Here is a 22,636-nt window from a genome sequence, read left to right as displayed (position 1 = left end):
TGAAACATTGCTGTGTTCATTGCTTTATTTAAGCAGTCAATTTGCTATGTTATTGGTGGGTGAGCTGGTTGATAAGATAGTTGAGAAAGATAGCTTTCTGTTATTCGCCCGTCCATGCCCCTCTAAACAGAATCTGGCGGACATTGAGATTTCAGCAAGAGCAGGAAGAATTTAAATAACTTGTGCGCACAAGATAAAAAAATCCTTTTGGGGACTTTAGGGGCTCAGTATTTTCCACCTCTTAGGAAGGCTAATAGGAAATAAATCAATTTAGCACAGTACAGGTTAACATTAGCATTTTGATGGTGTTTAGCAGTGACTTTTTGAGAAAAAACAACAAAACATTATTAACTTAATATAAACTATAATACTTTTGCTATCTTTTTCTTAACCAATACAACATTAATGGAAAATGATCTATCTTATTTTTCCTTAAATCTTTTTGAATGTTCCTCATTGCTTTAATCTGTGTTTTTCTGAAACATTTTTAATTGTTTACTCTGTTTTAGTGTTAGTTAAAGCTATACAGACACAACCAAAAAGGCTCTAACTGTGATTAAGAAAGTGCTATATATAAAATAATATTATTATCATAACCACTGCAGGAGGTTAAGATTATTACTCATTGATATATGAGTAGGCTGTATATTTGCCCTTAAGACAACTTAATTAAGAGTTGTTGCGTTCCCCCTTTAATCAGACCCAAACAGCCCAGATTAGGAGCATACTGCACCTCCAGGAGTAACGGGTGTCATCAGGCGGTTCAGCTGGACGTTCCAGTGCCGCACATGTTGACTGGCGTTCCTCAGCTTCTCTTGTACCTCCTGCAATAAGAAAAGAGGTGTTTTTTTTTAAAATAGTATTAAACATGCGGCACACTGAGCCAATCCAAACGTCTCTTTACCTCCAGGTGCTGGTGGCTCCTCTGGCGAGAAGCCCGCAGATCTTGGAGCTCCTGGGAGGCCGAGTGAAGAGCCGAAGGGGTATCCTGGTCCGTACTGCCGTCTGAGGCCTCCTGTAATGGGGTCAGGCTCTGCAAGGCCCTCTGCTGCTCCTGGAGGAGCTGGAACTGCTTCTTTTTCTCTTCTTCCACCTGCAGCAACCTGGAAAAAAGAAGAAAGAGAAGATATCAAATAAAGGTGAATGTCTGTGTAGTTTGGTTTGGTTTAGAGGCTTTTAAACTGGAGAGACTTGAGGCAAAGATGCAGCATGAGGTAAATGGAAAAGGTGCATGCTGGTGCTCTGAGAACAGCAGGACGTTAGTTATTGTATTGTGGCTGCTGAGCACAAGTAAACATACATAAATCTGTATAGAATTTGCCTGAGAATCATCATGTTTTTAAGTTTTTAAGTCTCAGAATAATCCAGTAATAGTTGTGTGTACATACATGGATACTTTGCGAACATGAGCTACTAAAAACTAAGTTGGCTTACTTTAATGGTGCCAATTTTGCCTAAATGTAAGCAAATAATAGGTTAAAAACAACAGAGCTGAAGTTTTAGCCCACACTTCACATCCTCCAGAGCATTATAAGAACTGTAGTCCCAAAACTTGCATGATTATCCTCAAAATAATTATATATCTAGAATAGATATCAAGACAAAACATAACCTTTCCAGCTCCTGTCTGGCCCTCTCCTCCTCCAGCCGAGCCTGGATCTCCATGTTGAGAGCAGCTTCCAGTTTCCGCTGCGTCAGCTCCAACTCCTGGATCCTCTTCTTCTGTTGCTCAGCCTCCCTGGCCTTCTCCTCCATCTCTGCCTGCATGCTGTCTCTCAACTAGGACACACACACACACACACACACACACACACATGCACACACGCACCAATTTGGGTGGAAAGAACTGACCTATTCCTGAATCACCTTTTCCAGGAATGTCATTACGGTTTCTCCACCACTAAAAATCACAAAAGGTTAAGGCCTGAATTTTATAATGCCAACGTTTTTTGTGCTGTTTTCAGAGAGCAAAGTCAGTGGGATGGACTGTAAATCCCATTTCAGCGAACTGTAAATAAAGACTGTCATCTGGAAAACTTTCTTTACCGTCTCGGCCTCTTTCAGCTGTCTCTCCAGCTCCATCTGCACCTCCTTCTGTCTCCTCCTTTCTCTTTCCTCTGCCTCCCTTCGTCTGGTTTCCAATTCACGTGCATGCTGAGAGACACAGATACAGCAAGGTTATAACTGACTTTACATTATTTAAACTCCACCGATTCCTTCCCCTCTTACCTGTATGATGCTTTCTATCTCTAAATCCTGTCTGTCTTTCTCTTTGTCCATCTTCTCCAGCTCTTGGATGTTGGAGTCGTCTGATTGGCTGCTCCGGCTGCTGCAGCTACTCCGGGCGCTCCGGCTGCGCTCCCGCTGGCTGTGTTCCCGCTGGACCCGTCTCTTCAGTTTGAGTTCGTGGTGAAGGGAGAACTTGCCCTCACTCTGGAGACGGAGGGCTGTCTGAATAGCTGGAGAGGTAGCAAACAAGATCTTAAAGTAATATTTGTTTTGATTGGAAACAGTGCTCAGTTATCGATTTGTATTTATTCATTACACCTCTGTTACTGTATATACATTTTTTGAATGTTATTTTCTATATATTTTTATATACATGTACATATTTTTTATACACTCTTATTTTATATTTCTATATTTTTATATATATTGGAATTTAAAGCCCATATTTTAACATTCTTATTGCTATTTCTATTTCTTAGAAGGTCTTATTTAGCAGCTTGAGCAACTGCAACACAACCAGTTCCCCCCAAGGGGATCAAAAAAGTATTTCTGATTATGATTATTGTTTCTTTATTTAGATTAATGAACAAATTAGCAGTGTTTCTTCGCTTCTGTACCAGAAATCCTTCATATAAAGGAAATTGCCAATAAAGTCTGTGACTGATCCTGATGCAAGATACTAAATGTCAACACTGAACTGAATATAAAAGGCCTTTTGAGTCATTTTTAGGCATTTTACTTTGAACTAACGCTAAAATAGTTAATCGATTGCAAAATTGTGATGATCAAATAACCGTTTAAGTCATTTATTAATCAAAAATGACAAACATGCTCTGGTTCTAATTGCAAAAATGTATTGTTGTTCTCTGTAAAATGATATTTTCACACATTTTATAGACTAAAAAGTTGATTCGAAATCTTTTTAAAAAGATCTACATATACATTTTTCCAACCCCTCCTCACCATCACCAATGACTGGCATGCATCAATAATCATCATTCAAGAATAAATGTCTCAAACAGAATGATGTAAATATGCGTGGTGACAGAAGTCGCCATAAATAGAATAAGCCATGATGGCCACAGATAATAAAACCACCTCCACCTACGTACACTCATACTTTGACAACAAAAAGTCCAATATGACAAAAACGATGGCACTAAACATAGTTATTGATTGACAAGTGATAAGAAATATGCTTATTCACTTTCTTGCAGTTAGAAATGTTTATATGTTTAGCATGAAGTCTGGAAACAAGGGGAAACAGCTAGCCTAGCTCCTTCCAACAGGGAACAGAATCGACCTACCAATGTCTGAATCTCGCTCAATTAACTAATTATAGCTCGTTTGTGTAACTGCTCACCAGGCAGAGTAACTTTCTGCCATGACAAGACTGGACAGTCTTTGTGCTAAGCTAAGCTAACTGGCTGCTTCATATTTACAGTACAGACATTAGTGGTATCAGTCTTCTCATCTAACTCATTACAAAAGAGTTTATTTCCCAAAATGTCAAACTATTTCTTTCAGTGAATTTAATTAGAAGCCACCGGCGATCACACACACGATTAGTCACTCCAGTCAAAATGTAATTTCTGACTCTGTATGCTAATATGTATACACACCAACACACCTTGAGTCCACTCCACCTTCTGTCTCTGGTCAGGCGCACTCATCTCATAGGTTTTATTGTGGGTTTTCACACAGAACATACAGCGCTTCCCCTCTCTGTCAGGAATAGGCTGAGAGACGACAGAGAGAGAGGAAGCGGTGGCACTCAGAATATGACACATTTCAGATTGATGGTTAGATCACGATATCAGAGTACAAGGATCAAGGAAATTACGTGCTGTAACACATCTAAAGCACGGCATTTTTCTCTCATATAATTAAACATGCAGTGTTTACATTACATTTCCTCACCCACCTCTATGACACAGCTCGTATCGAGCTGGATCTCTCCTCTCTTGTCTTTCAAGTCCTCGCTGACGTAATAAGCCATGGAAGAGGGCTTCAGCACAAACCAGCGTTCAGTCCAGTTCCTACGTACATGTCCCTTTTTCCACATGTAACCCTGGAAACAAGTAAGAAAGACAAACGTGATAAGACAGAAGACAAACAGTGGATGAAAAAGACGGGAACTTACATAAAAATACTCACCCTCTTGAGCACATTGTGATACATCTCCAGAAAGACCTCATCCAAAGCCAGACTGAAGGCCTCGGCACTGGTGACCCTCAGCAGCCGGCCTGCACCAATGTGCTCCAGGAAGCTCCATACAGACATGCCCTCTTCCTGCGCTGTGGCATCCTGGGATATTAAGTCCTCCAAGGGTTTCCCATCCCACTCCTCGCTCATTGCTGTGGAGATTTTCTTGAGGAGGTACTCCACCTTAAAGCAATCAAATATCACAAAACTGTACGTGTTCGCAGAAAAGATCACAAAAACAGATATTGACAGTAAAAATAATATTAGAGCTACAACGCTGTTGCTGATACTGGGCGATACTGAGTATGCTAACATGTATTTGTGTATTTCTGCAACATATACCTTTACAGAGGAAAAGCTACAGCGCTGATAGTACAAAAGAAGTTTATTTTTGTCTCAGTCGGCAGGAAACCAAAAGCTTTATGGAGGAAGTGCAGGAAGGAAGATACTCATTAACTTACTTACTTGCACTTGCTTTTTTCTGCTGAGAAAATGCTCTGACTTTGTTGGGACACATGCTGGGCTTATGTGGAGCATAATATTTCTTTCTAGCAATTAGATGATCACAGTGAAAGTACCCCAAGTCCTTGTGTGATTTATTACTCTATTTATTCCTATTTGCCTGGTGAGCATATTTTAAATCCAAATATGACCCTTTACGCTTGCTGTACAGTGTCAAAATGTTTGCATTTTATACTCTGAGGCAGACAAATTCCATTAAATAATAATAAATATTTAATAATAAATCTTTTCAGCCATCCCCGTATTAATCAGGTGTCAATCAAATCGCCTAAATCAAGTCGCACCAGACATCTTTTCACACATTAAACTCTCCTGTCAACATATTTTACCTCCTCTGGTATCATCACCAGCGGGTAACGGTCTTCAGACAGGAGGTTGAATAAGCAGAAGAGCTTGAAACAGTCTCTTTCTGATAGCAGCGCCTCCTGTGGTACCCCTTTGAACTTGAAGTTCTTCTTCCGGGTCATCATCCAGCACAGGTCGTCGAACTTCTCCTTGTCGAACATCCCCTCTTTGACCTGAAAAGACAGAAAAAAGGGTTTATAGGTCATTATAATGCAGGACGATGTCACCTAGTGCAGCAGTGGGACTCATTGATGTGTGTACATGTATACATGTATGTTCACCCTTATTCTTATTCTTTTTGTATGTATGCTGTTATTTGTAACCATGATTTATGTAATATATCTGTAATTTACAGAGAAATGTACATATCAAAATGTAATATGTGGTTAATGTCTATTGTTTGGCAATTAAATGTATTGTTCAATTGTAAAATATCCTTTTTCAATACATATCTAGTTTCATAACAGATTATAATGTAGTTGCAAGCAGTGTTTATTAATGTATTTGGCTATATAACTATAATTCGTCCTGTGAGCACCCATAAGTGGAGGCTGGTGTATAAATACATAAAGAATGACAATATAGTAAAACACAATTGTATAATATAAAATATGTCAAATATATCTTAGGTGAAGTTATTGTTCACAAACTCAAAACATTAATGGGCGTACTTATATCTGCTTATAACCACAGTTTAATGTCATAAAATATTTATTTAATATTTTATACTGCTTATAAATGCTTAATAGGGGGACTTAAAGCATTACCAATGATAATAAAAAATTTATTTATAGAGTGATTTTCAAGATACTTAAAGCTACTTAGATAATTAAAATACAATACAAGTACTACAGGATATAAAGTCAAACATAATAAGCAGCGGCAACTCAGTTTTGAGTAACTTTTGAGTAATAGTTTTATAAAACAGATATTTCTCAGTGGTCATGTAATGTTTATGTTACTGGCATTTTCTACCAATAACTTACAAAATACAGACCTGTAAAGTGCATCAATACAACAACAACAACAACAACAACAACAATAATAATAATGATAATAATAATACGAAGAAGAATAATAGGGCAAAAAGTTCCAAAGTTAGGAAATTTAGGATACTTCTTAAGATACTTAAAGGCACTTTAGGTGGCAAATAAAATAAAAGAACACACAAAGTACACTATATATGTATATAAATACACAGATAAAAATGTATATAATTAGTATTTCTGTACAGTACCTTATCCAGTATATATTTGTTGAGGTAGGGCATATAGCCATGATTAGACACCGGCCCATCATCATCATCCTGGAAGTGCTCCTCCAGAGCCACAGGGTCGTGTGGGATATTCAGCACTGTGTACAGGTTGTGTGAAAGCACCTAGAGACATAACACAGACATAATATATAGATACCATGTCACTTTAGGTATACGAAGGTCGGCGCACAGCCACAAGGTTTTTCCTCAGTTGTTCTCCTTATTACTTCATACATCCACAAACACACACAGGCACAGACAGCTAGTCCTCAGTCAATAAGCATGTTAGGACAGCTGTCTGCTATTTCCCTGGATTCTTCTCTCATCTGGGCGCTCACTCAGGCATGTAGGGACTGGACTGAAAGCAACATAACAGAAAAAAATAACACCCACTGAAGGGAAAAGATGGCAAACTAAGATCTATTTTATTTGAAACCCTGACAGAGGTGGTATTATGTCACTATTTATGTTTCTGGGTCACAGAGAAAAGGTTGGACTTTGAGTTTGAAGCTGAAGCTGGGTTCTAACCACCCTCACCTTCAATCTGAGCAGGTTTTTTCAGGTCTTTAAGCCTTTTTCAAATATTTGCACTTGTGTGTGTGAGCTTCTAGGGCGTCTGTGCGCTTATACCCTTAGGGTTACAGCTCTGATTCTGAACAAATAAAGACTTTTTATTTGACTTCAGCCAGAAAAAGTAATTTAAAGGGAAAAGCAGCGCTGTTAAAGTCTGTGAAACCACTAAACTGCAGTGGACGCCCCTCGGTCTCAGTTTCCTGATCTTAAAATGACTACATATTTAATCCCTGCTTACCTTCAACTGCGATTTGGACACTTTCCCGCACTTCTCGACGTCCAGCGATGTGAAAGCGTACCAGATGGACTTGAGGAGTTTGGATTTTAAGTCCATTTTGGAGACGTCGTTGTGCGCAAATCAACTACATGTCCAAGCGCAGCGCGGCAGCTTTTACGCAGCGACGGAGCGGTGGTGGTGAGAAACGCCAAAATAAAATGTAGGGCAGAGCACAGGCTGCTGTGCAAACTGCAAAGGACCAAAAGGAGTCAGATGTAGGGCAGACTTCAAGAGGCGGAGAGTAGAGATAAAAGCTTACCCTGTCCTCCACAATACATTTTTTTAAAATGAGTTTAGAAATGTCAAACTACAAGTCCGGTTCACATTTTTTCCAATAGTAGTATCTACTTTCTTACCATTAGCTCAACAACAAACTCACAGGGAAAACGTAGACATATCCGAGCTACATTTCCAAGGTCTGAGACATGGATCCAGACAGTACAGGGTGTTTGAATTCCTCAAGTGCTGCCAGCCAAAAACCAAATAAGAGGGATTCGTGTTATCAGATTCAGGACGCAGGATTTAAAGACACACCCATTTGTATAAAAAGCCTAAAGCCATATTTATTTAAGCAGCTTCACAATCTGAAAAGATAACGGACTCCAAGGTAGTTTCAACTACTTAAAGCCAATTCTTTTACACGTTTAAACAAATGTATTCTGAGCAAGTAACCTGCAACTGTGATATGTTACCTTTTTATTAGGAGATTTATCATGTATTTGAGAATTGTGAATGAATCTACATTCAAACTGGAGAACCTTTTTATTTTATTTTTTTATTTAGCCTTTATTTTACCAGGAATATTCCCATTAAGATTTAAAATCTCTTTCACATGGGAGTCCTATGCCCAAGACAGCAGCATAAAGTTTGGGATAGACTAAACAGTAAAAAATTAAGACAAACAATTTCACAAAACAAATGACAGGCTTATAGCAAACAGGAAATCGCATTCAACCATGAGTTTGCAGTATCAGTAAGAGGACACGTGGATTCGTATTCAGAGGTCAGATAGTCCTTAATCCTGTTTTTCTAATCTTTCATGCTTCCATGTAAATAATTGTTTAAGGGGAACTCATTTCATGATTTCCAAGTGTGTTTTCCAAGCTGTAACCCAAAAATACATGAGTAAATATACATGTATAAACCTTGCATTAATCAATGTTGTGATGCTGGAAATCCCTAATCAAGTTATTATATGTTATCTTCATCTTTAAGAAGTGTGGAGATGTGATTGTGGCTATAATTTGCACCACTCTGCAGCCATTTTGTGTCCCTTCTGGTGAGCGTTTGTTTTGGTAGATGACAAGTCATAAATAGTGAACATTAAATCGCCCAACCCAAAATAGTTCTCAGAGGTTTCACGAGCCAAATACCCCTTGTGGTTTCTCTGACTTAAGGTGTTGCTCGAACATCTCTCAGCTCATGTTCTGTGTGATGAAACTGCTAGTGGGGATGTAGCAACCTCAGGCAAAATAGGTTAAACAAGGACAGTGTAATCAGACAGAAAGCATCCGCAAGCCTTATTGGAGCATAATGTAGGTTAATCAATACCATAAATTAGGTCATGAAAATGGTCATTGTTTAGAGGCCACAGCTCAAAGCCTCTCTGTCACTAAACGTTGACATATGTAGACTTAAAGGTTAACTTTGTGATTTTGATGTGAATCTACTTCATATTACCCAATTTGAGCAGAAGATTTTTTTTTTGTTGCTATTAACTAATCAATGCTGGGTCAGGCTGTTGTGTTTAATCACGCTCGGCATTGCGTCCGTATCTGCTGTCTCCCCTTTCAAGGTCAGATCTAATCACCGTTGTCTCAGGTGGTGGAAATGAGATGTCGTCCAGTTAGCCATAATTCAGAACTGCTCGGCCAGAGGTCCTAGTGGGGATCGACCACTAGCGCTGAGAATTTACCACTCTGGCACACTCCCAGTGTGGCTTTTTCTTATAAAATAAAGACCTAGAGCCGTTTCTAAACATCTTTAAAAAGCAGACAGGAGGTTGAACCTGCCACCTGTAAGGATGAGGAATATATTATTATTATTTCCACTCGGAAGAAGAAGAAAAAATCACATTTATACCCCAAAAAGTGCCCTGAAAGATGTTTATTAGACATTACTTTAGATGTGCCTTTTCCAAATGCTGTACTGTATGGTGTTTTGTTATGTACATACTAGACTACATCAACATTACATTACAAGAATGCTGTTGCCATTTATATATTTAATATATTCAAGGACAGTAGACCTTGACATTCCCATTCCCAATCAATATTATATCCTGTAATGAGGCAAAGATTTTTTGTTTATTGTTGACAGATATAGTTTACAGTTTCAGTCATGCTTGATCGCACTGTTGGTGATTGTTAGAATACATTATACATTAATGAATGTGGGATATATATATCATACATTGCAATTACAAGAGCAATAAAAAGGAAAACCCTAAAAAGGGAAGGAGGGATGTATGATGTTGAGGCTGGAAGGTGGGTGGATGGAGTGCATATAGTGATCTTAAAACACGTGTAACAACAAGTTCATATCAGAATAAAACACCTATATTCATCAAAGGAATATTTTTGGGAAATGTAGCCGAGAGTTAGATGAGAAGATTGATACCACTCCTGAGTCTGTATGATAAATCAGGGTGATCTAACCCTTCACGTTGTTTGAGGAACAAAACTGTGAAGACAAAACACAATAAACACCCAAACAATAATATACACAATCACAAATATCCTGACAATAATAATACATATATATATAATATATATTTATTAGTTTAGTGTGAGGCAGAGCCTGACAACAGCCAGGCAAAGGTTAGCTTAGCGTAGCGAAAAGACTTCAAAGAGGGGGAAAACAGCTACCCTGGCTCTGTCTAATGGTAACAAAATTCACCTGCCAACAACTCTAAAGATCACTAATTCACATTTAAAAAAAAAAATAAAATTAAACAAAAGTGTATCAACTAGCGAGGTTGTTTCCCTCTGCTTTCTGCCCATTGTTTTGATGGGTCATTATTATCCGAAATGCCCCGAAAAACCCCAAACTATGACGTTTTCTTGTGCCTTAACATATCGGTGTCTAAACCTAACCAAACTGTGAATGTTGTAAGGGCGTATCATGTAGCAGGCGTGTCCTGTAGTACTGTAGATGTGCAGATAGCCCGAATTGGAAAAAACTGCCCATTGGACCAGAAGCCCATTTGTCCGACAGCCTGTTACCCTAAAAACAAACGCCTGTTGTCTTGGGAATACACACTCTCCCTGGTGTATTTTGTCCTTAATATCTTTGAGGATTTAGACATGCAAACGTCAGATGACCTTCATCGTTATGGTAACAATAATAAACACGTGGTTAGTGTTGTGAAAGTGGTGCATTGATTGGGTTCATGCAACATAACTACTTGGTTAAGTTCAGGAAAAGATCCCAATTTGAGTTAAAATAAGTAGATACGTAAGTTTAATTACGTATGTTACATAAGTTATAGCCTACCAGGCTTGTATTTTTGGAGCAATGAGCCTTCATTTTCAGGATAACAGGCAGTGGGACAAATGGACTTTTGGTCCAATAGAACATTTTTTGGACTATTTCAGAAAGAAGCCGTCAGACCAATGGCATGGCGCCGCTTTCAGTTTGTATGCTAGCTAACCGGCTGCTGGTATTAGCTTCATATTTAGCCTACAGACGTGAGAATGATATTGGACACCTCATCTAACTTTCTACAAGAAAGCAAATAAAGATAACTATTTATTTAATTGAACTTAAATTTGATGTTAAAGAAGAGAAATTCTAATCAGACTTACACTCACTGTAAGTGAGTCAATGCTAGCAGTTGGTTGCACAACATCTGGGTCGTGCTAATGTCCGTGAGCATTTTAGAAGTCATGTTCCAAAAGTGTTGTTCACAATATTCAGTTATTTAAAACAATTTTGTGCTTCAGGATATACAACGGTAGCAACATCTGAAAGAAACCTTTTTAGAGCAGTCATTTTTACCAAAGCACCTCAACACAGTGGAAATTACTACGGCCTGTCAGATGTATAGACAGCACGAAATACCAGACAGCAATAGGTTATTAAGCTCTTTTCGAAAGCACCATTCTAGCACAGTGTGGTCTTTGTGATGGGAAGACTAAATGATACGTAGATACGAACATCTGTTGAACACAGCCAGACTAAATCATCTGAAGTGGAAAACTGCTGGTGGACATTCCTGTGCATTCAGTGGTGAGATGTACTAAAGAAGGTCACCAAAGTATGAATAGTTTAACTGTAATTTTTATATATACACTTTTATATAATGCAGCATATGAATCCATGCCAATATTTAAACATACAACACACACAATCAGTTTTTGAGATTTACAGTCTGCTGGCCAACCTGGTCCCACCCAAATTTGTGATGCAAGACTTTGATACCCTTTGCAGGTATCAAATGGACAGATGAAGCATTTTTCAAAATTGTGCAGAAGACAGGCCAACAGTGAGTGTAAAAGAGTCACAAAGTGTGAGGAGTTTCGACTAAATTCCCATTTTCTTTTAATGATATCCTCAATGTTCTTCAATATAGACAAGAGTTAGGGGGTTATCTCTAACTCCTAACCCAACAAAGGGGGAACTAAATACCAAACCGTAGTCCCTCAGTTCCTCCAAATTTACTTAGAAACTTCAAGTATTTAGAGTTTTACAACATCATAATATGAATGTTTTATCAGAATCAGGTTTCTACAACATGGTAGCTTTAGCTTCAGCTTGCTGTAATTAAATGTTTCTTACCAAAATGCCGAACAGGAGTTTTAGTTGATTTCTTCTAATGTTTTCATGTACCTTTGGCAGTTTTGCAAAAGAACAAGATATTTCATAAAGAATATACAAATTTTTCTAACTGGGAGATTTTTCATGGCTTGGAAGACCTCATCTGACAATGTTTATTCAGAAAGTAAACATGACTTAAACTTTTAGAAGCCTGGTCAATGATACCCAAAACAACTCCCCCCACTTTGTAACTCTATTACTCTTTAAGGGCATAGTCCATTCCCAAATTCTAATTATCTACAAATTGGTCAATCCTTGGTGTAACCATTAATGTGCCACCACACGTCGACGTTGTCTCGGTGCCAGTTTGTTGGCCAGCAGACAAGCCAAGGCAATGCCTCCGATCTGAGTGAAGGCCAATCCTAACACAGTGGCGGCAATGTGGAAGACGTTGTCGTTGACCAAACTGAAGACTTTGCGGAAGCAGCCGTGTGGATGGATTCCTGCAGCCACTACTTCTTCACTATCATCTGACAGGAGAGGTCGATTCTTACAGCCCTTGCGCCTCACGCAGCAGCTGTCCGGCAGCGACACAGAGGTGCCGTTCTCGGTGGGCAGGAAGGTCATATGCTGGATAGCCCAGTCCGAAGTGAGCCAGTCGCGCCAACCCTCAGCTCCACAACACTCCAGGGCCCTTTGCAGGCTGTCTAATGCATCGGCACGGCCTTCATCCTCGGTGTAGCCGGCCACCGCTCGCTGTAAGCCGCTGCGAAATCCTCCGGCAATGTCTTCACGATAGAAGAGACCTGAGAGTCCAGCTGCCAAACCGGCTATCAGTGCTGCAAGTTGGAAGAACCCGTAAGCCCTAAGCACGCAGGGCAGGTTTGCAGCTACTCCCAGACAACCCAAGAAGCCCCACGCGGTGACTGCAGCACCTGTGGACAGAAGAATGAGTGGGGCGTTGGGGTAGCGGTTAGCAGACAGCAACATGTAGTCTGCCAGTGAAATCTGTGCCCACACACCAAGGGATAGGATGGCTAAGCCGGCTGCCCAGAAGAGGCAGCTGAAAGCCAGGAGACCCAAGCGCAGGAGGTGCATGACTCCCACTGGGCGGCAGCAGGGTGGGGCAGCGCCCACAGGTGGAGGTGCAGGGGGCGCCAGGGAGGCCTCTGAGCCCACGGACAAGGATAGTCGCTGCTGCTGCTGTTGGAGCTGCTCTTCCTGCTCTTGGTAGGGTGACAGCAGGTAGCCAGGGATCGCAGAGGTTCGACGAGGGAGAGGAGGTGGAGTGAGCAGGTCGAGACCCCGTGGAGAGGAAAGTCGTCGCACAGCCAGCCGCTCGTGTTCCCAGTCCAGAGCTCGTCTGCTGGGACTCGGCCGAGCTGACAGCGAGCCGTAAGGCAGTGCAAAGCTCATGGTCCTGGCTCTGGTTTTATGTACTCGTCTCTCTCTCTTTTACACACTCTTCCTCTCTCTTCCTTCCTCTATCAGCGCTTTTACTCCCGTCCTCCTGCAACACACAATCCCCCTCTTCTTTATGACTGGTTATTAATCCGCCACCACCACCCAACGCCAACTGGACTGTAAATCACACTGATGGGTGTCGCGTCTTGCCGTTATCTACATCCACAGCCCCCTTGTTTCCGCCCTATTTATTTGTTTATTTCGGGCGTTCTTTCCACCTGCATGATCACCAGCTCTTCAAATTCCTCTACTGATCAGTCCCATCCCGATATCTGCTCGCTCGCTGCTGCCCCTTCGCTCTGGTTAAGGCAAGAGGTGATTGCAGTGGGGAGGACCGGAAATCCACCCATGCACACCCTCTCTCGGTGTGGAGGAGACATCCCTTTGAGTTTTACAATAGTGGAATAAAAGAACTGGGGAAAAACACCCACTACTGTCTATACACTGTATGTGATGTCTTTGTAAAATGTAAAAACTGTTTTATGATGTAAATACAAGCTAGTAACCAACATATTCTTTGTGAAACAATATCAGTCAAGAACATGACTAAAGCCAGTATTTATAACACTTAAGTTAGATGAGAAAATAAGTATTTTTTATGTGTGCTGTGTAAATTAAATAAATAAAAGTCAATTAAATGAGAATATCCACCTACCCCATGTACATTAAGATACCTGCACGTAAAATATTTATTTCAGCATCTTTTGCACTGTTGTCTACTGTCTACAAATGTTTGTTTATAAATATGTATAACTGTACATATAAGTCTTTTTTTTATGTCTTTTTTTTGTTGAACTTGTTTATTTATACTGTTAATCTGTGTTTGTACATGTATGTACAAAGTAAAACCGGAGTCAAATTCCGTGTATGTGCACACATACCTGGCCAATAAAAGTGATTGTAATACTGAAACATCTATTAAATTACAATAAATACATGAAAACAAAAATTATGTAGTAAATAAAATAACATCCTGAGGTCTTCTTAAATCTCGACTGCACACTAAATGCACCTATATAAGCTATTTATTAACTGGATTAATTATTGATTACTAAGACATAATACTTACGAATACGAAATAAGAAAAGAGTGTTTTTTTATCGACTACCTACAGAAAGACTAAGAAAACAGCCAAATAGCATTTATAAAGCTATTAGTTATTCAATTATTAACCTTATTGTGGTACCACATTTACAATTTGTGTTGTTAAGTATGCCTGTGATGTTCACTTTGTATAGATTTTGGCCACATCTCCTATCAAAAATACATTTTAATCAGTGTAATATAACACAAAACGCAAAGTGGCCAAGTAATGGTTTCACATTATGCTAACACACGTTACTATATTATGGACGGACTCATCTAGAAATGTTCTTTTTTTCCCCCACTAACAATTTAAAACACATTTGGAAACATATCCCATGCTAAAAATAGATAACCAATTTCAAACCACCGGAAAACCCAATTTAGGCTGCACTATAATGATACTTTGTTGGTCCCCTGTTAAACGATGCAGCCAGTTTTATCCTGGTGATTCCTACTCTGCATCTGCTTCTCTCCCCAACCCTCCGAGGATCAGAGCTAATTAAAGCCTCTCAGTTAATTAAACACATTCGAATGGCTATTTTTTTTATACAGATGAGCAAAATAGTGGCACAATGGCAGAGAGGGGAATACCCAAATAGATTGGCTGGGGAGGACGATGGGTATGAAGAACTGCAATGTGGTGTAGCCTTAGATCCCATATTTTGTCCATTTGGGCTCTAGAGAATAGTTTGATAGTAGAATAACTGACCTTAATAGCTGATGTTTCGAAGTCTTTTCCATGTTACAAAGACTTACTACAACATCTTGTTCTCCAGGATTTGAAGAACACAACAGTGATGCAGGATGAAGACAGCTGGAGGTCTGTAGAGGAAATGAGATTATGTTTATGATGTTTATAATTAATCTTTGCTCTATAACCATCAGCTCATTGCGTTTTATGTGCACTCTAGACAGAAATTAAGTAAATACATCACCTGACACACGCAGGATGAGATTTTCAAAGGCACCTCCAATACAGTTCCTTGAAAATGGAGCCGGGAGGAGAAGAGGTGTAGGGGAAACCATTCCTCCAGTTTTGTGGCTGCAGGGAACACCTCAAAAGAGTGTTTCCCAACCTTTCTGGTTTGTGACCCTTAAAACTAATCTTTCTACATGCAACACCTTGTTACAGGTCACATTTGTGTATGTGTTGTAAGCAAAAAAAAAGTAGTTCTTACTTCTTAAACTGTTACATTTGATTCATTTCTACAGGCCTGAAATGATAAAAACAAGAGTTTAATGCTACCAGCTCGGTGAAGCTGCACTTAAACACAGTTGTGCTTTGAGCCACATGCTAACATGCTAATCTTAATTGAGCATGGTAGCATGGTAGCATTTGCTGATCAACATAAAGTACAGGTTGATATTTAGTCATAAACCATATTGGACAAACATTTCTTACCTGATGATGGAGCTGGAGGAAAATGAGCTACCAATGTTATTGTATTTCCTCCTGAGGGGGTTCCTGAACGTCTCATCAACACCAAATTTCATGACAATAAAGCCAATACTTATTTAATAAAAAAAACCAACTAGACTGTCAACCTCATGGTGGCGCTACAGGATCCAGTGACCTCTTGGTCAGGTGACTTGCGGTTGCCCCTAAAGCATAAAGCAATCCAACACCATTGAAACAATGACCTCAGCAAACATGAAGTATACACTTCATAAAGGTAGCATTTATTGCATGCCATTGGATTATATTTTACAGGTTTCAGTGTGATTTCCTGGAACCTATGCCCTACCACCAGTGCACTGGCTTATGTAGACTGTACAACTAAACAATATCCACATTCTCAATTATACAGCCATTACGTCAGGACACTTAAGGCATATTTGAAGTTAAAAGCTGAATATCACAGTATATCTGGAGCTTAACAATACTACTACTACTACTAATAATAATAATCATATTTCATCTTTTTTTAAAACACATTAATAAGGTGTTGCCCCCTCTTCTTTTTACCTTTCCTCTCTTTTTTATTTTGTATATTTTCTATTATTATGTTTTGTTTTAAACCTGAAACTGTGTATGCGCCCCCAATGCACAATATCCCAGTACCAAAGAAACAGACGGTATATAGAGTGAAAAAATGTATTTAATGAATAATTTTGTAAACCTGTGATTTCCAAATGATTTAAACATGATTGTAACTTCCCAGTTGCAAACTTCAAAGCAAAGGGGAGACGAGAGGGTAAAGCTGCACGTATAAAACACTGATGAATGTCAAAATGATTTGTGTTTAACAAGTTTAAAAATCTTGTTTTCAGTTTCATTTACTCAAAAGGTTGAAGGATGCAACAGTGCCAGACACTTGATAGTAAAGTCAGCATAGTCCTAGCTGTGGACACACATTATTCTCCTGATCTGCATTAAATATATTCTCTCCAAACCAGAAATTTGATAAAGCTAAATAACTAAACTCAAGCCTGAAACAATGTACTTTCTTTTTTTTCTTTACAATTCCTCTAGATTGTCTCAGTTATTCATTTAATTATTTGATTCCTCAGGTGTGTCCACAGACTGTGCTGCTTCTCCCTCCGCCCTGTGTGTCTCCATGTGCTTCTTCAGCTTGGCCTTGGATGTGAACGCCTTCATGCACTGCTCGCAGTACGGCTTCAGCGGCTTCAACCCCGAATGGCTGCGCTTGTGTCGCGCCAGCTCCGACGAGCTCTTGAACTTGAGCTCGCAGATGTTGCAGGGATACGGCCTCTCTCCCGTGTGAATACGCTGGTGCAGCTGAGCCTCGCTGAGGGTGAGGAACGACTTCTCACAGTGTCCACAGGGGAACGGCCTCTCTCCTGTGTGAATGAGATTGTGCCTGGTCAGTGCGTACGGTTTGGTGAAGCCCTTCCCGCAGTAGGTGCAGGGGTACGGGCGTGCGCCGGTGTGGGAGACGATGTGTTCCTGCTGGGTTTTCTTGCTCTTGAAACGTTTGTCACACTGAGGGCACGAGTAGGGCCTGTCGTCCACATGTGACCTGTGATGTTTTGAAAGCTCTCCCTGCGACAAAAAGCCCTTCCCGCACTGAGAGCAGAGGAACGGTTTCTCCCCGGTGTGCATCCTCTCGTGTCTGGCCAGCACTGACACCAGGGTGAACCTCTTGGGGCAGTGGGAGCACTGGAAAGGCCGCTCGCCTGTGTGAACGCGGAGGTGTTTCATGAGCATAAAACGGAGCGAGAAGCGTTTGCTGCACTGGTCACACTGGTAAGGTCGCTCCCCAGTGTGGGTCGACAGATGCCTCTTTACATCAGATCTGCGAGTGTACGTCTTCTCGCAATGTGGACACTTAAATTGACGCTTCACTTGATGCATCTGTCGGTGCTGGGAGCGCGCGAGCAGGGAGTCGAAGCCTTCGCCGCACTTCTGGCAGATGTAGCGCTTACTGGTGACGTGAGACTTTCTGTGCTCGAGCAGGTCGGAGGAAGTGGGGAAGCTCTGGCTGCAGATGGAGCAGATTTGAGGAAGCTGGCTCTGGTGCGAGTGAGACTTCTTATGGTGGACGGTCAGTGCACGGAGGTTGGCGAAGGAGCTCCTGCACAGCTGGCAGGAGAACGAAATGGCCACGCCGTGATGTTTACTCTCGTGTTTGGCCAGATCCCACGAGTGCTGGAAGGTTCGGTCACACTGCGAGCAGTGAAAGGGTCTCTCGCCAGTGTGAGTGAGCTGGTGTCTCCTGACGTCTGACGTCCGGGTGAATGTCTTACCGCATGTTTCACACGTCAGTGCCTTCTTTTTGTTTGGGGGCTGAGACACATTTGCTTTGCTTTGATTCTCAGGCTGTTCTGCTTTGCTCTGCTCTGTGTGTCCTTTGGGGAAAAGTTTAATGGATGTAAAGATTTCATCTGTGCTGGAAGGAGACGGTGTAAATTTGGCCCCTGAGAGAGTCCTGTACAGCTCAGTGCGGACACTCTGCATGTGGAAGTGCGGAGGACTGTTTTCGTCCGAGTTGTGGAAGGGACACCGTGAGCAGGTGAAGATGATCGACGTCATCTCCTCCGAATCGCCTGCAAATAGAAAAAGAGATAGGTGTGAGTAAAATGTGTGGATTTTAGTTTTGAAAAGATGTTTCTTCACATGTTAAAATATTACCTTTGTCGATTCCTTTGATGGCTATAACAGAGGGGGCAACTGATACATCAGCCCTGCTCCTGGGGAAATAAAAATGCTGTTGGTGAGTATTTAGTTTGTTGTTTTTTACATTTTGGGGTTTTGGGGAAACAGTTTATAAAATGTTACAAGAAATTATAGGAAATTAATTGAATTGTATGGTACTTTATCTCTGCAATGTCTGTGGAAGCGATAGATATTTGGTTAAAATACTATTATTAGAAAGTTAAAAACTATAAAAACAAATAGTTTTACATTCCAGAGCCAACAGACAGTTAACTTAGCTTAGCACAAAGACTGGAAACATGGAAAAAAATTTCCCAGTTTCTGGTCTGTATGCTAAACGAAGTTAGCCAGCTTAATATACCGGTAGTAGTTTAATTTAGTTAGTGACAGTGTCCTGTCTTGTCCTCTCATTATATTACCTATTCTTAATCTGAACTATTCCTTAAATAAAGTAAAAAGAAAGGAATAAATACAATAATATTACAGTATAAAAGGGTTTTGTACATTTTTGGTTCTTCACTCATTTCTCTGGATGACGTCTTGACTTTACACGTCTCCTGCCAGCTGGGTGAAGTTTTAATTTGTAGCCGAGTGGATCGGCGCACGTTAGGTGAACAGGGAGACTGTTGTGTTTCAGACGCTAGATCGTCACCGGAGACATCCGCCAGTTCTTCATGAGCAGAGACGGTTTCATGCTTATCCTTCAAGTCTGTACAAGAGTCCATATTGCTCTCTTTGTCTCCAGGTTGGAAATCCTCCATCACCTCTTCGACAATGTTTTCTCTTTTCTCGTCAGTTTGGTCACTTGTTTCATGTCCTTCATCTTGGACATTTCCTGACCCAAGCTCGTCATCGAGCGATGAATCGTTACTCTTTCCTGTCAGTACATCTTGAGCAAGGCTCTCCTTCCGTAGTGCAAAGGTTTTCGTCAGAGTCTCCAGAGCTTTAGCAACATCCACAGTTTCACTTGTTTCTTCTCCCCTCAAGCTGGTAGCCTCTTCAACACCAGCAGTGTCTGCGCTTACAGCCACTATCTCTTCTTCATAGAAATCGGTTTGAACCTGCACTTCAGCTGACTCCATGATTTCTTTGTCTACTTCAGACACTCCAACTTCCATTTCGGTGTAGACGGCCACGACGCTGTACTGGTCCGTTCCGACAAAAGTGACAGGGTTCAGGACGTTAGCGTAGTTGTGGAGGGATTCTAGTCCGACAGAGACGTTTGTCTTTTGCGAGGGAGGAATGGATAAAGCAGACATGATGCAGCTACCAATGGTGGATGAAGGGCCATCTATAAAAGAGAGAACAAGGAGTCACTGGTTGCAAAACTATACGTTTACAGCACCACTTAAAGGCGTTTACATGTAGTGTTGTAACTAAAGACTACCTGTGTTATCGACTTTTTTTATTCCACAAATAAAGCGACAGCAACCAGTTTAAAGTGCCAAGCAAGCTAAATTGCAAACACATTTCCCTAAAAAACACTTATTCTCATATTTACTATTATTATATTATTATATTACCATATTTATACTCATATTTGCTGACAATATCTGTTTTTTTAACCAATTTCTAATGATATAACAAAGAGAAAAGCAATAGATCGCTAAAGTAGAAGCTAAAACCAGACCATATTTGGCATTCATCCTTGATAATTAACTATCATCTATGATAATTAAGATTAAATGACTATCAAAACTGCCTGCATTTCATTTCAGCTCTACTCACACGGCATTTTCAGTAGTCCTGAACTTTTGTAGTGCTCGAAGATTAAGCTCAACTCTTCAGGTGATGAGCGAACACATTCCTCCAGCACAGAAGGAGCAGAACCGAGCCACGCTGCAGTCTGTAATCAGCAGAGCAGTTGCGGTAAATGTCACGTGTTTTTGCAGAAGTAAAACATCTGGATGGACTGAATGAATACCTGTTTTAAGTCTGGTACTGGAAGCAGCTTTTCCAGTTTTGAGAGCAGCTCCCATAGTAACACATGCAGAGCGGCATCATACTGGGACCCATATTCCACTGGAAACACCTCCTGTAAGAGATCAGTTTCAGCTTACTGCAGGACTCATTTAGAGTATTCTCAAGCTCGGGAATTAAAATCTTTCTGACCTGGAAGAAATATGCTCTCTCAACTGGATCTTTCAGCAGGCTCTGAACAAGTGCAATGAACGTGGATTCTGTTGTTTTCACCTCTGCATCCCTGTACTGCCGCAGATAGAAATTCACGTCATTTAAGGATTACCTTTATTTGCTTTTTTTTTTTTTAAAAAGGTAATTCCTTCACTGTACTTACATCTGTGTTTGCAGAGGTTATTGGGAGTCTATCCAAATGGCTCTGGATCGCCTGAGAATCAACCGAACCCCGAGCTGAGCCTTTGCAAAGCTCCAGAATCAACTGAAAATATCAACAAATTGTTACTGCAAAAGCATTAAAGTGAACACACATGAATGTGGTGTGATGCACAACCTCTGCTCACCCTCGCTCGCAGACCCAGAACGAGCTGGGCTCTCTGTCTGTGGTTGATCAGTCCAGGGAGGGCCTCGGTCACCATGAACACAAACTCCTGAAGCCTCTCGTAATTCATCACATCCTTCTGCTTCGCCAGCTGCCACATAGCAGCAGACAGAAGCTGCAGTGGGGGCACCAGGAGGCGAAGGGAGGACAGAGACAGGCTTGGGTCTGAAACACACACAGTGTAATGTGAGAGGCTGCCTGTTGAGGGCAGCAGTTTTTCTTTTTGTACTGAAGGGAGCACTTGCAGACAAACTCATTCAACTTTAACCATTTAGAAATGTTTAAATTAGCTTTTTTTCTTTACAATGCAAATATAATAGAGATAGAAAGTTGCTAAATTAAAGCAATGAAACATTTGCTGATAAATATATATTTTATTTTCTATGTGTAAAATGCTGCAAGAGAACCTGCCACAAGCCTATGAACTAGTATAATAGCTGGACAAACCTATGTAGTGTGAGTTTTAAACTTATAACCTGGTACAAATATTCGCGCCTATGTTTTAGATCTCGGAACAATTAACTGAATTACTTTATAATATTATTTAAACTATATAAGGCTAACGCAAAGGCGCCTGGATGACAGCTTGTGATTGCAACAATTCCTTTAAATAGACGGGTCCCGCTAACATAAACAGAGCCTGCTTTCAATTACAGCGGGAGCAGATTATAAATGTACATACCGTTTATTTTCTCTGTCGAAGCAATAAGCTCCATTAGTGCGATATGTCTCATGTAGCGTTGAGAAATAAATATAAAATTATGTTTTGTTTTTTTTTTTGGGGGCTAACATGCGCTGTTAGCACGCAAGCGCCCGTTTCCTCAACTCGTCTCCTGCGCTTCCTGTTTCAAAATAAAAGTCCTCACAACTCGGCTGTCAGTGCGCTTTACTTCAATTTCTCTCCCCGAAATATCTTAAAGTTTAAATATAACACATGCTCTTTAATTAGTAAATGTTGCACAAGTTTAGCTCACCTAGATGGAGTGATTTGAGAATTAATTTCTTACACATTTTTATCCAAACTTTTTTTTTTTTTTTTTTTACAAAACAACCCCATTTTAAGCTTTTTTTTTTGTTTTTACTTTACTAATTTAGCAGGAGAAAAAAAGTGTTAAAGACTAGGAGGTAATTATGATCAAAAGTATGAAGAAGAATTTGTCCTAATCAATTCTGCTGTGGTCAAACACACACACACACACACACACAAAATCCTGGATGTTACAAAAGCAAATAGATCCCCTACAAAACATTATGCAGCATTAAGCAACTTTCAATAAGTTTAATATA

General features: G+C 40.4%; 3 protein-coding genes across 3 annotated transcripts in view; all 3 read right to left on the bottom strand.

Annotated features, from left to right (window-relative positions):
- The window catches only part of def6c (DEF6 guanine nucleotide exchange factor c), an 8,638-nt gene extending 758 nt beyond the window's left edge, over window positions 1–7,880 (bottom strand). Inside the window, exons 1-11 of the mRNA XM_035679996.1 lie at window positions 7,368–7,880; window positions 6,539–6,679; window positions 5,286–5,474; window positions 4,387–4,617; window positions 4,154–4,300; window positions 3,860–3,968; window positions 2,230–2,459; window positions 2,047–2,154; window positions 1,613–1,779; window positions 905–1,103; window positions 734–824 (exon numbers count right to left, since the gene is read on the bottom strand). Of these exons, the coding sequence (XP_035535889.1) occupies window positions 734–824; window positions 905–1,103; window positions 1,613–1,779; window positions 2,047–2,154; window positions 2,230–2,459; window positions 3,860–3,968; window positions 4,154–4,300; window positions 4,387–4,617; window positions 5,286–5,474; window positions 6,539–6,679; window positions 7,368–7,463 (1,708 nt within the window). The 5' untranslated portion in view covers window positions 7,464–7,880. The remainder of the gene's footprint in view (window positions 1–733; window positions 825–904; window positions 1,104–1,612; window positions 1,780–2,046; window positions 2,155–2,229; window positions 2,460–3,859; window positions 3,969–4,153; window positions 4,301–4,386; window positions 4,618–5,285; window positions 5,475–6,538; window positions 6,680–7,367) is intronic.
- A 4,611-nt stretch (window positions 7,881–12,491) lies between these two features.
- Window positions 12,492–13,601, bottom strand: LOC118340927 (tetraspanin-7-like). The gene has a single exon (XM_035679094.1). The coding sequence runs from the start codon at window positions 13,578–13,580 to the stop codon at window positions 12,492–12,494; it is 1,089 nt and encodes a 362-aa protein (XP_035534987.1). The 5' UTR covers window positions 13,581–13,601.
- Window positions 13,602–16,793: 3,192 nt separating this feature from the next.
- Window positions 16,794–22,182, bottom strand: si:zfos-932h1.3 (zinc finger protein 62 homolog). The gene is made up of 9 exons (XM_035679373.1): window positions 22,032–22,182; window positions 21,312–21,514; window positions 21,128–21,229; window positions 20,944–21,039; window positions 20,756–20,866; window positions 20,560–20,677; window positions 19,336–20,122; window positions 18,808–18,866; window positions 16,794–18,722 (listed from the first exon to the last, which is right to left on the bottom strand). Exons 1-9 carry the CDS (start codon window positions 22,081–22,083, stop codon window positions 17,206–17,208), a joined length of 3,045 nt encoding a protein of 1,014 aa, XP_035535266.1. The 5' UTR covers window positions 22,084–22,182; the 3' UTR covers window positions 16,794–17,205.
- Between the last annotated feature and the right edge of the window lie 454 nt (window positions 22,183–22,636).

The sequence above is a fragment of the Morone saxatilis genome, unplaced genomic scaffold (assembly GCF_004916995.1).
Source record: "Morone saxatilis isolate NCDOM2014 unplaced genomic scaffold, NCSU_SB_2.0 Contig10, whole genome shotgun sequence".
NCBI lineage: Eukaryota > Metazoa > Chordata > Actinopteri > Moronidae > Morone > Morone saxatilis.
Note: the sequence above shows the minus strand (reverse complement) of the source record. Positions and strands in the feature narration are given on the sequence as shown.